The sequence below is a fragment of the Dendrobates tinctorius genome, unplaced genomic scaffold (genome assembly GCF_039654945.1).
Source record: "Dendrobates tinctorius isolate UK_male_01 unplaced genomic scaffold, ASM3965494v1 ptg000130l, whole genome shotgun sequence".
NCBI lineage: Eukaryota > Metazoa > Chordata > Amphibia > Anura > Dendrobatidae > Dendrobates > Dendrobates tinctorius.
The window spans coordinates 5278612-5292296 of NW_027361798.1; the positions used below are offsets into that span (position 1 = coordinate 5278612).

The 13685-nt window shown below is 49.2% G+C and overlaps 1 protein-coding gene across 1 annotated transcript in view; it reads right to left on the bottom strand.

Annotated features, from left to right (window-relative positions):
• Positions 1-13685, bottom strand: part of LOC141047949 (microtubule-actin cross-linking factor 1, isoforms 6/7-like) — a 277881-nt gene that overhangs the window by 117230 nt on the left and 146966 nt on the right. Inside the window, exons 8-10 of the mRNA XM_073543327.1 lie at positions 3944-4182; positions 3298-3417; positions 3100-3207 (exon numbers count right to left, since the gene is read on the bottom strand). Of these exons, the coding sequence (XP_073399428.1) occupies positions 3100-3207; positions 3298-3417; positions 3944-4182 (467 nt within the window). The remainder of the gene's footprint in view (positions 1-3099; positions 3208-3297; positions 3418-3943; positions 4183-13685) is intronic.

Consider the following 13685-nt stretch of genomic DNA (forward strand, 5'->3'; position numbering starts at 1 on the left):
GCTCCCAGCTCTTGTCCTAGTCACCGCTCAACTTCAGCTACTTCTCAGTACTCAGGACAGAATATCAGTAACTGCCCTCAGCTCTTGTCCTAGTCACCGCTCAACTTCAGCTACTTCTCAGTACTCAGGACAGAGTATCACTAACTGCCCCCAGCACTTGTGCTAGTCACTGCTCAACTTCAGCTACTTCTCAGTACTCAGGACAGAATATCAGTAGCTGCCCCTTCTTGTCCTAGTCACCGCTCAACTTCAGCTACTTCTCAGTACTCAGGACAGAGTATCAGCAACTACCCCAGCTCTTGTCCTAGTCACTGCTCACCTGCAGCTACTCCTCAACACTCAGGACAGAGTATCAGTAACTGCCCCCAGCTCTTGTCCTAGTCACCGCTCAACTTCAGCTACTTCTCAGTACTCAGTACAGAGTATCAGTAACTGCTCCCAGCTCTTGTCCTCGTCACCGCTCACCTGCAGCTACTCCTCAGTACTCAGGACAGAGTATCAGTAACTGCCCCCAGCTCTTGTCCTAGTCACCGCTCAACTTCAGCTACTTCTCAGTACTCAGGAAAGAGTATCAGTAACTGCCCCCAGCTCTTGTCCTAGTCACCGCTCACCTGCAGTTATTCCTCATTACAGAGGACAAAGTATCAGTAACTGCTCCCAGCTCTTGTCCTAGTCACCGCTCAACTTCAGCTACTTCTCAGTACTCAGGACAGAGTATCAGTAACTGCCCCCAGCTCTTGTCCTAGTCACCTCTCAAAAGCAGTTACTCCTCAGCACAGAGTATCAGTAACTGCTCCCAGCTCTTGTCCTAGTCACTGCTCACCTGCAGCTACTCCTCAACACTCAGGGCAGAGTATCAGTAACTGCTCCCAGCTCTTGTCCTTGTCACTGCTCACTTGCAGCTACTCCTTAGTACTCAGGACAGAGTATCAGTAACTGCCCCCAGCTCTTGTCCTAGTCACCGCTCAACTTCAGCTACTTATCAGTACTCAGGACAGAGTATCAGTAACTGCCTCCAGCTCTTGTCCTAGTCACCGCTTAACTTCAGCTACTTCTCAGTACTCAGGACAGAATATCAGTAACTGCCCCTTCTTGTCCTAGTCACCGCTCACCTGCAGTTATTCCTCATTACAGAGGGCAAAGTATCAGTAACTGCTCTCAGCTCTTGTCCTAGTCACCGTTCAACCTGCAGTTATTCCTCAATACTCAGGACAGAATATCAGTAACTGCTCCCAGGTCTTGTCCTAGTCACCGCTCATCTGCAGCTGCTCCTCAGCACTCAGGATAGAATATCAGTAACTGCCCCCAGCTCTTGTCCGAGTCACTGCTCACCTGCAGCTATTCCTCAGCACAGAATATCAGTAACTGCCCCCAGCTCTTGTCCTAGTCACTGCTCACCTGCAGCTACTCCTCAGTACTCAGGACAGAGTATTAGTAACTGCCCCCAGCTCTTGTCCTAGTCACCGCTCAACTTCAGCTACTTCTCAGTACTCAGGACAGAGTATCAGTAACTGCCCCCAGCTCTTGTCCTAGTCACCGCTCAACTTCAGCTACTCCTCAGCACTCAGGACAGAATATCAGTAACTGCCCCCAGCTCTTGTCCTAGTCACCGCTCAACTTCAGCTACTTCTCAGTACTCAGGACAGAGTATCAATAACGGCGCCAGCTCTTGTCCTAGTCACTGCTCACCTGCAGATACTCCTCAGCACTCAGGACAGAATATCAGTAACTACCCTCAGCTCTGGTCCTAGTCACCGCTCACCTGCAGCTACTCCTCCGCACTCAGAACAGAATATCAGTAACTACCCTCAGCTCTGGTGCTAGTCACTGCTCACCTGCAGCTACTCCTCAGCACTCAGAACAGAATATCAGTAACTGCCCCCCAGCTCTTGTCCTAGTCACCGCTCATCTGCAGCTACTCCTCAGTACTCAGGACAGAGCATCAGTAACTGCCCCCAGCTCTTGTCTTAGTCACCGCTCATCTGCGCTTACTCCTCAGTACTCAGGACAGAGTATCAGTAACTGCCCCAGCTCTTGTCCTAGTCACCACTCACCTGCAGTTACTTCTCAGCACAGAGTATCAGTAACTGCTCCCAGCTCTTGTCCTCGTCACCGCTCACCTGCAGCTACTCCAGGACAGAGTATCAGTAACTGCCCCAGCTCTTGTCCTAGTCACCGCTCACCTGCATTTACTTTCAGCACTCAGGACAGAGTATCAGTAACTACCCCCCAGCTCTTTTCCTAGTCACCGCTCACCTGCAGCTACTCCTCAACACTCAGGACAGAGTGTCAGTAACTGCCCCCAGCTCTTGTCCTAGTAACTGCTCACCTGCATTTACTCCTCAGTACTCTGGACAGAGTGTCAGTAACTGCTCCCAGCTCTTGTCCTAGTCACCTCTCACCTGCAGCTACTCCTCAGCACTCAGGACAGAATATCAGTAACTGCCCCCAGCTCTGGTCCTAGTCACCGCTCACCTGCAGCTACTCCTCAGCACTCAGGACAGAGTATCAGTAACTTCCCTCAGCTCTGGTCCTAGTCACCGCTCACCTGCAGCTACTCCTCAGTTCTCAGGACAGAGTATCAGTAACTGCCCCAGCTCTTGTCCTAGTAACCGCTCACCTGCATTTACTTTCAGCACTCAGGACAGAGTATCAGTAACTACACCCAGCTCTTGTCCTGTCACCGCTCACCTGCAGCTACTCCTCAACACTCAGGACAGAGTGTCAGTAACTGCCCCCAGCTCTTGTCCTAGTAACTGCTCACCTGCATTTACTCCTCAGTACTCAGTACAGAGTGTCAGTAACTGCTCCCAGCTCTTGTCCTAGTCACCGCTCACCTGCAGCTACTCCTCAGCACTCAGGACAGAATATCAGTAACTGCCCCCAGCTCTGGTCCTAGTCACCGCTCACCTGCAGCTACTCCTCAGCACTCAGGACAGAGTATCAGTAACTTCCCCCAGATCTTGTCCTTGCTACATCTATCTACAATTATTTCTCAGCACCCAGGACACAGTATGAGTAACTTCACATTGCTGCCTGTTGCTCCTCAATGTACAGAAATATTAATGGACCCCAGTTTTTCACCTGTACTGCTCTCACCTCCAGTTGCTCCTCAGTGCACTTAGGACATAATGTCACCAGGACATCTGAGATGCACAGCAGTCGCTCCACGATCCCCCGATGCTGCATAACATCCACCGCCAGCAGCTAAAAGGATCAGAAACCTTACATCACATCTATCACAGGGAAGAGCCACAGGCTCCAGAACCAGATGCAGAAGAAAGCAGAGTTACTGACCTTGTGCTCCCTCATCTGGGCCTGGATGGTGTCTGCATCCAGAGTGACCCGGGCGACCTCCGCCAGATGTCTCTCTGTGACCACAAGGTGAGTGAGCTCTGTCCGAATGACCTGCTCCAGCTGTGCAATAAAGATACAGGGTGTCACTGCACTGATGGGAGGGGGACACTGAACTGATATGAGGGGGGACACTGCACTGATGGGAGGGGGACACTGCACTCACGGGAGAGGGTACACTGCACTCACAGGAAGGAGGACACTGCATTCACGGGAGGGGGGACACTGGACTCACGGGAGGGGGGACACTGCACTCACGGGGGGACACTGCACTCACGGGAGGGGGGACACTGCACTCACGGGAGGGGGGGGACACTGCACTCACGGGAGGGGGGGGACACTGCACTCACGGGAGAGGGGGGGACACTGCACTCACGGGAGAGGGGGGGACACTGCCCTCACGGGAGAGGGGGGGACACTGCACTCACGGGAGAGGGGGGGGGACACTGCACTCACGGGAGAAGGGGGGGACACTGCCCTCACGGGAGAGGGGGGGAAACTGCCCTGACGGGAGAATGAGGGACACTGCCCTGACGAGAGAAGGAGGGGGTCACCGCGCTATGAGTGAGTAGCTTCCCAATGTTCTCACCTTTTCGGTGTCGCTGGCAGTCAGCCTCTTTTCTTCTCCACCTTCTGTTGTTCTGGAGGACACCAGCTTCTCCATACGTCCAAGCCATAGAGAGACATCTTCCTGGGATGGGTGTAGATGGGCTGTGGCCTCTATGGTCTGCTCCAGTCGCTGCAGGATGTCACCAGCGCTCTGAGCTATGATGATGTAGCGCACACGTAAGGCGTCCATTTTCTCCTGGCAGAGCTCAGCCTCCTCCCCTAAAGACAAAAACCAGCAAGTCAATGCCCCTGACAACCAGGAGGTGACAATGAAGAGGTGACAGCCAGAAGGTGACAACCAGGAGGTGACAACGAGGAGGTGACAGCCAGAAGGTGACAACCAGGAGGTGACAGCCAGAAGGTGACAACCAGGAGGTGACAACCAGACGTGACAATGAGGAGGTGACAGCCAGAAGGTAACAATGAAGAGGTGACAGCCAGAAGGTGACAACCAGGAGGTGACAGTCAGGAGATGACAACGAGGAGGTGAAAACCAGAAGGTGACAATGAAGAGGTGACAGCCAGAAGGTGACAACCAGGAGGTGACAACCAGACGGTGACAATGAGCAGGTGACAACCAGATGGTGACAATGAGCAGGTGACAACCAGGAGGTGATAACCAGACGTGACAATGAGGAGGTGACAACCAGAAGGTAACAATGAAGAGGTGACAGCCAGGAGGTGACAACCAGACGTGACAATGAGGAGGTGACAACCAGGAGGTGACAGCCAGAAGTTAACAATGAAGAGGTGACAGCCAGGAGGTGACAACCAGACGGTGACAATGAGGAGGTGAAAACCAGAAGGTGACAGCCAGGAGGTGACAACCAGAAGGTGACAGCCAGGAGGTGACAACCAGAAGGTGACAGCCAGGAGGTGACAAACAGATGGTGACAGCCAGGAGGTGACAACCAGAAGGTGACAACGAAGAGGTGACAGCCAGGAGGTGACAACCAGGAGGTGACAAAGAGGAGGTGACAACCAAGTAGGGCACATCGAGGTCTGCAGAAGGCCCCAGGGAAAGACAGTTGTGGGACACCTGATCTAAGACAAATCCCAACCAAATGAGAGCTGTGTAAAAGATGTAAGTGATATAGGAGCAATAATGAATATCAATATTACCCAATCAGCACCCCCATATATAAACCCCATCATTAATGGAGAACCTCATCATATCCCCAGACCACCAGGGATAACAGATGAATATAAAGCCCCTTAACATACCAGAGTAATATATAGAAATATGAACCCATAATTACCCAACACCACCAGGGATAATCTAATATATAAAGCTCAAAGTGTGTATGTATGTATGTACAGGAAAGATGTATATCTTTGTACCGTGTTAGCCAGTGGATAGAAAAATATTCAGGATTGAGAGTCCTCAGTAGTTGATACCTTTTAATGGCTAACTAAAAAGATGGTAATACATTGCAAGCTTTCGAGACTACTCAGGTCTCTTCATCAGGCTAGACTAATACAAAATCTGAAGTCACATATTTATGCACAATACAGCCTAGAAAAAATGCAATAGATAAGACAAGTGACGTGAAGCAGAACTATCAATATGGGAGAGGGAGAAACATAAATATAAACATTGGACCAGTTCATAGATAAGGAGTCTGGATGTTTTATGGTCCTCTGATTGGGGTCTAGTTCTGTGTTGCCCCGCAAGGTTTTAAAAGGAAATTCCTTAATTGATGTAAAAAGACATAAATCCATGCGACACATTCATTCCAGCACTGAGAGTGTCAAAGTTCGTCATAAATTTGTACTCCCAAACTCGTCTCTCTCTCTGAGATGTGAAGTTACCTTTCAATACCAGTAATTTCATATCCATGCTGCTGTGATCAGGGATACAGAAATGTTTTGCCACAGGTAGATCCATTCTTTTTTCTCTTATTGTGTGACGATGAGCATTCATCCTTGTTCTAAGCTTTTGCCCTGTCTCCCCCACATACAGACCCCCAGTTGGACATTTAGTACAAATAATTAAGTACACCCCATTAGATGTAATGCAGGTGAAAGTACCTGGGATCTTGTAGTCCTGATGTGAGTTGGGGATCTTTATCTTGTCCGTGGTCATTATAAATGGACAGGTTTTACATTTTTTCTGGTTGCAAGGAAAGGTTCCTCCAGCTGTTGGAGAGGACAGGGAGCTTCTGACAATGATGCTTCTTAAATTTGGGGGCTGCCTAAAACACAGAAGTGGGGGGTCTGGAAAAATGGATTTTAATCGGGCATCTTTTTGTAGTAAAGGTTGTAATTTCCGTGCAGCTCCCCTTAGCACCTCCAGATTTGGGTTGTAGGTGACTACTAGAGGCACTCGGTTATTTTCTTCTTTAGCTTTGTAATGTAGCAGGTGATTCCTTGACAATCTGGTGGCTCTTGTAGTCTGGTTTTCAATTGTTCTTGGATGGTAACCCTGATTCAAAAAGGTCTTTTTGAGGCGATAGAGACAAACACCTTGGTCGCCTCAAAAAGACCTTTTTGAATCAGGGTTACCATCCAAGAACAATTGAAAACCAAATTACAAGAGCCACCAGATTGTCAAGGAATCACCTGCTACATTACAAAGCTAAAGAAGAAAATAACCGAGTGCCTCTAGTAGTCACCTACAACCCAAATCTGGAGGTGCTAAGGGGAGCTGCACGGAAATTACAACCTTTACTACAAAAAGATGCCCGATTAAAATCCATTTTTCCAGACCCCCCACTGCTGTGTTTTAGGCAGCCCCCAAATTTAAGAAGCATCATTGTCAGAAGCTCCCTGTCCTCTCCAACAGCTGCAGGAACCTTTCCTTGCAACCAGAAAAAATGTAAAACCTGTCCATTTATAATGACCACGGACAAGATAAAGATCCCCAACTCACATCAGGACTACAAGATCCCAGGTACTTTCACCTGCATTACATCTAATGGGGTGTACTTAATTATTTGTACTAAATGTCCAACTGGGGGTCTGTATGTGGGGGAGACAGGGCAAAAGCTTAGAACAAGGATGAATGCTCATCGTCACACAATAAGAGAAAAAAGAATGGATCTACCTGTGGCAAAACATTTCTGTATCCCTGATCACAGCAGCATGGATATGAAATTACTGGTATTGAAAGGTAACTTCACATCTCAGAGAGAGAGACGAGTTTGGGAGTACAAATTTATGACGAACTTTGACACTCTCAGTGCTGGAATGAATGTGTCGCATGGATTTATGTCTTTTTACATCAATTAAGGAATTTCCTTTTAAAACCTTGCGGGGCAACACAGAACTAGACCCCAATCAGAGGACCATAAAACATCCAGACTCCTTATCTATGAACTGGTCCAATGTTTATATTTATGTTTCTCCCTCTCCCATATTGATAGTTCTGCTTCACGTCACTTGTCTTATCTATTGCATTTTTTCTAGGCTGTATTGTGCATAAATATGTGACTTCAGATTTTGTATTAGTCTAGCCTGATGAAGAGACCTGAGTAATCTCGAAAGCTTGCAATGTATTACCATCTTTTCAGTTAGCCATTAAAAGGTATCAACCACTGAGGACTCTCAATCCTGAATATTTTTGTATGTATGTATGTATGTATGTATGTGTGTGTGTATGTCTGGGATTGGCATCCGCACCATCGCAGCTACAGCCACAAAATTTGGCACAGTCACACGTCTGGACCCCGAGAGCGTCCTAAGCTATGTTGTGAGGCGAAATTTTAACCCTGCGCGTTCCAATTCACCAAACAATTTTGCTCCTATCTACATATTGGGGAAAAAGTGTGTGCGTATCAAGCCCCGCCCCTCATTATGATGTCACAATGGTTGCCATGGCGACGCTGATGTCATCATAGGTTGCAAGCCCCGCCGCTCATTATGATGTCATAATGGGTGACTATGGGATGGAGGATGTGTGATGGGTATATGGGCACGGGACTATGGGATGGAGGATGTATGATGGGTATATGGGCACGGGACTATGGGATGGAGGATATGTATGATGGGTATATGGGCACGGGACTATGGGATGGAGGATGTGTATGATGGGTATATGGGCACGGGACTATGGGATGGAGGATATGTATGATGGGTATATGGGCACGGGACTATGGGATGGAGGATGTGTGATGGGTATATGGGCACGGGACTATGGGATGGAGGATGTATGATGGGTATATGGGCACGGGACTATGGGATGGAGGATATGTATGATGGGTATATGGGCATGGGACTATGAGATGAAGGATGTGTGATGGGTATATGGGCACGGGCCTATGGGATGGAGGATATGTATGATGGGTATATGGGCATGGGACTATGGGATGGAGGATGTGTATGATGGGTATATGGGCATGGGACTATGGGATGGAGGATATGTATGATGGGTATATGGGCATGGGACTATGGGATGGAGGATGTGTATGATGGGTATATGGGCACAGGACTATGGGATGATGGATATGTATTATGGGTATATGGGCACAGGACTATGGGATGGAGGATAATTATAATTTGCTATATCTAACCACAGTTAGTTACTATGCCCGGGCAGCGCCGGGCTCTTCAGCTAGTGTATAAATATATATATATATAAAATCTAATTTACAGTATATATTTCAAAGGCACCTCTGTTATGAATGGGTCACCGAGGAGGAAAACAAGACCAAGCTAAGTCATAGAAAACCAGAGATCGATATCAGATCTATACAAGCCCCAATATTCATAATTGCCGCTGGTGCCAAACTGTCTATTGTGGATGTTTTGATGGAAGGAAGCTATATCTAAAAGGTGTCAGATATTCGCTTCACTTCCTTTCAAAACTTAAATGGCGGATATGTATGATGAGCACTGGACTATGGGATGGTGGATATGTGTTATGGGTATATGGGCATGGGACTATGAGATGAAGGATGTGTATGACGGGTATATGGGCATGGGACTATGGGGTGGAGGATATGTATGATGGGTATATGGGCACGGGACTATGGGGTGGAGGATATGTATGATGGGTATATGGGCACGGGACTATGGGATGGTGGATATGTGTTATGGGTATATGGGCATGGGACTATGAGATGAAGGATGTGTATGACGGGTATATGGGCATGGGACTATGGGGTGGAGGATATGTATGATGGGTATATGGGCACAGGACTATGGGATGGAGGATAATTATAATTTGCTATATCTAACCACAGTTAGTTACTATGCCCGTGCAGCGCCGGGCTCTACAGCTCGTCTATAAATATATATATATATATATATATATATATATATATATATATAAAATCTAATTTACAGTATATATTTCAAAGGCACCTCTGTTATGAATGGGTCACCGAGGAGGAAAACAAGACCAAGCTAAGTCATAGAAAACCAGAGATCGATATCAGATCTATACAAGCCCCAATATTCATAATTGCCGCTGGTGCCAAACTGTCTATTGTGGATGTTTTGATGGAAGGAAGCTATATCTAAAAGGTGTCAGATATTCGCTTCACTTCCTTTCAAAACTTAAAAGGTCTCTCTTGTCTTAATGACCTGTCCAACCTATAACTCGCCTCGCTCACAGTAGACATCCTCTTGGCACTGCAGGGTTCTATACCAGACCTAATTTCCGACTATTCCAGTCTATTTCTAAAAGACTTAGGACGTCAGCTCTTTTTCCCTACTGCAATTCTGTATGAGAGGGGAGGAAGGAAAGGGGGTGAGTGTCCCCTCACTAGGAGCTTGAGAAAACGTAATACTTTCTATGACACCTCCTCCTTTTTGAGGTAGCGTGGGGGGATGATTTACAGATCGCTCCACAAGCCTACCTTATGGCCCAGCCTTCCTGGATCCCGCAATACCCTCTCCTCCTGAGATTCAGAGATGGGCTTCCCCGAGGGGTTACTCGGTGCCACCAGACAGGTAGCCAGAGGTAATGCTAAGGCCCCAACCTCACAGGCACCGTCCGGGATCTGCCCTGGGTCAGTTACCAGTCCTGTTATCCCGCTGGGTCCAGAAGGCACGGTGGGTGACAGCGCCTAGATAGGCTGCCTTCTCGAGGTATAAAAACATTTTCCTATTTGTCTGACAGGCTGCGTACCCAACTTTTCAGACCGACTGTGACTATTACATTCCTTCCACTCTGTCAGTTTGTGGGACACACCTGCCCACCACCTTCACCGACTGGGGACCCTGCTTGCCAATCACTCTGACTGGTTGTGGGATGCTCCTTCCTCCTTCCCACCATCCTGACATACTCGGGGTACAACTTTCCCACCTCCCTGACAGGCTATGGGTACCTCTTTCCTATCGTCCTGATGTAAGGAGGTGGCGAGGAACCTCACATGCCTCCTCTCCCCTGGACGCTGTTCGCACAAGTACATGCGGCACCTAATTGTTCATTAACGTGAAATGTAATGTTCATGTACTGTGATGTCATGTATCTGCCATGTACTGTGTATATGTTTAGGATTAGGGATAGAAGTTAGCATAGAGTAATAGCAGGGTTACAATAGAGGTGGGCACATGAGAGAATAGATAGGCGTATTAGTTAGATACAGGCAGCATAGGGGTTAAGCAAATGGGAGGGGCCACAGAGCAGAGCAGCACAGAGCTGGGAGGTATAGGACAGGCACTTCCTGATTAGAGGGAGATGCTCGGGCAGCCTGCTCACTGGAGCAGACAGGAACTGGCTGTGGGGATAAGTCTGCTACGGCAGTAAGGGGCCCCAAGAGAAGAATAGTGCAGTTGGTCACCAGCTCAACAGGACCATGCCCAGGAAGGATTCGGGGTCTAAGACCAGGGCGGGAGCAGCTGAGATGGTGTTCCCGGCACCTTTCTCAATTGAAATCGGACGAGGGGCTGACAGGGAGATGGTTACATGGAAGGCACAGATGGGATACGGACTGTCCAAAGAGACTGCCCGGATGGCAGGGGAAAGGAAGGCACGGACAGAACAGAGTCTGACTAGAAGTACAGCCGTGAACGCCGGGAGAAAAGAGAGATTACAGAAAGAATAGAATCTGCCTGGAAGGCAGGGAGAGTGTAGAATACGTGTCTCTGTGTGAACTGTGCTGTCAAGATGATGAGTGCCCTTTTGATAAGTAAAGTTGAACTGTTTGAAAAAGACTGTGACTCCGAAGTGTTATGTGGAACTTGGAACCATGGAGCCGGAGTGACAGCACTGGAAGGAACTCCGATAGTAACCGAAAGTGCTCTGCTGCGCACACTTTGACATACTTTCCCATACCGCAGACCGGCTGGGGATAAGACCTTCCCCGCTTTCACTGTTATCTCAGGAGCAATGCCAATCATGGGGTAGCTACCACCAGCCCTGTCACTGTAAATCGAGACACTGGTCAGCTACAGGCGACCACCTGCTTCATGATCCCCGTGCCTGCTCCCATCACCCTTAGCACTTATGCTGGTTCCTTTGAGGTGGTCCTCACCCTGCAGTGTGATGTGGCTGAGTTCTCCTGTAGCACAGAACACATTATCATTATGCTTCACATTCACAAAGTATCCACTTTGAAATGCGCAACATATCAGATTAAGAATTTGGAGTTGCCTAGTCAAAGTCCTGACCTTCTGATTGAGAAGCTGTGGCATGACCTTAACAAGGCAGTTCATGCTCGGAAACCTCCAATGTGGCTGAAATACAACAATTCTGCACAGTTGAGCGGCCAAAGTTCCTCCGGCGCGATGTAAAAGACTCATTGCCAGTTATTGCAAACAATTATAGTTGTTGCTGCTAAGGGCGGCACAACCAGTCATTAGGTTTAGGGGCAATCACTTTCTCACACAGGGTCCTGGAGGTTTGGATTTCTTTTTCCCCTAATTATAAAGACCTTCATTTATAAACGGCATCTTGTGATTACTTGTCTTATCTTAGTCTTATATTTACATTTGTTTGGTGAAATGAAACATTTAAGTGACAAACATGTAAAAGAATAGGAAATCAGGAAGGGGGTGAACACTTTTGACACCACTGTATATAATGACTCCCACATTATCTCCCAAACTGTGTAAGGGCCACCACACTTTATGAGAGCCCTTCACAGTGGTCCCTACAATGCATGAAGGGCCCTAGAAACTGTATTAGACCCCCACAGTAGTCCCTACAATGTATCAGGGTCCCCCACAGTAGTCTTTACATTGTATGAGGGCCCTCACACTTTGTATGAGGGCCCGCACACTTTGCATCAGGGCCCCCACAGTAGTCCCTACAATGTATGAGGGCCCCCCACACTGTATGAAGGCCCTCACACTTTGCATCAGGCCCCCACAGTAGTCCCTGCAATGTATGAGGGCCCCCCACACTGTATGAGGGCCCTCACACTTTGCATCAGGGCCCCAACAGTAGTCCCTACAATGTATGAGGGCCCCCCACACTGTATGAGGGCCCTCACACTTTGCATCAGGGCCCCAACAGTAGTCCCTACAATGCATGAGGGCCCCCCACACTGTATGAGGGCCCTCACACTTTGCATCAGGGCCCCAACAGTAGTCCCTACAATGCATGAGGGCTCCCCACACTGTATGAGGGCCCTCACACTTTGCATCAGGGCCCTAACAGTAGTCCCTGCAATGTATGAGGGCCCCCCCACACTGTATGAGGGCCCTCACACTTTGCATCAGGGCCCCAACAGTAGTCCCTGCAATGTATGAGGAACCCCCCCACACTGTATGAGGGCCCTCACACTTTGCATCTGGGCCCCCACAGTAGTCCCTGCAATGTATGAGGGCCCCCCACACTGTATGAGGGCCCTCACACTTTGCATCAGGGCCCCCACAGTAGTCCCTACAATGTATGAGGGCCCCCCACACTGTATGAGGGCCCTCACACTTTGCATCAGGGCCCCCACAGTAGTCCCTACAATGTATGAGGGCCCCCCCACACTGTATGAGGGCCCTCACACTTTGCATCATGGCCCCCACAGTAGTCCCTGCAATGTATGAGGGCCCCCCACACTGTATGAGGGTCCTCACATTTTGCATCAGGGCCCCCACAGTAGTCCCTGCAATGTATGAGGGCCCCCCCACACTGTATGAGGGCCCTCACACTTTGCATCAGGGCCCCCACAGTAGTCCCTGCAATGTATGAGGGCCCCCCACACTGTATGAGGGCCCTCACACTTTGCATCAGGGCCCCCACAGTAGTCCCTGCAATGTATGAGGGCCCCCCACACTGTATGAGGGCCCTCACACTTTGCATCAGGGCCCCCACAGTAGTCCCTGCAATGTATGAGGGCCCCCCACACTGTATGAGGGCCCTCACACTTTGCATCAGGCCCCCACAGTAGTCCCTGCAATGTATGAGGACCCCCCCACATTGTATGAGGGCCCTCACACTTTGCATCAGGGCCCCAACAGTAGTCCCTGCAATGTATGAGGGCCCCCCACACTGTATGAGGGCCCTCACATTTTGCATCAGGGCCCCCACAGTAGTCCCTGCAATGTATGAGGGCCCCCCACACTGTATGAGGGCCCTCACACTTTGCATCAGGGCCCCCACAGTAGTCCCTGCAATGTATGAGGGCTCCCCACACTGTATGTTGGCCCTCACACTTTGCAACAGGGCCCCCACAGTAGTCCCTGCAATGTATGAGGGCCCCCCACACTGTATGAGGGCCCTCACACTTTGCAACAGGGCCCCCACAGTAGTCCCTACAATGTATGAGGGCTCCCCACACTGTATGAGGGCCCTCACACTTTGCATCAGGGCCCCAACAGTAGTCCCTGCAATGTAT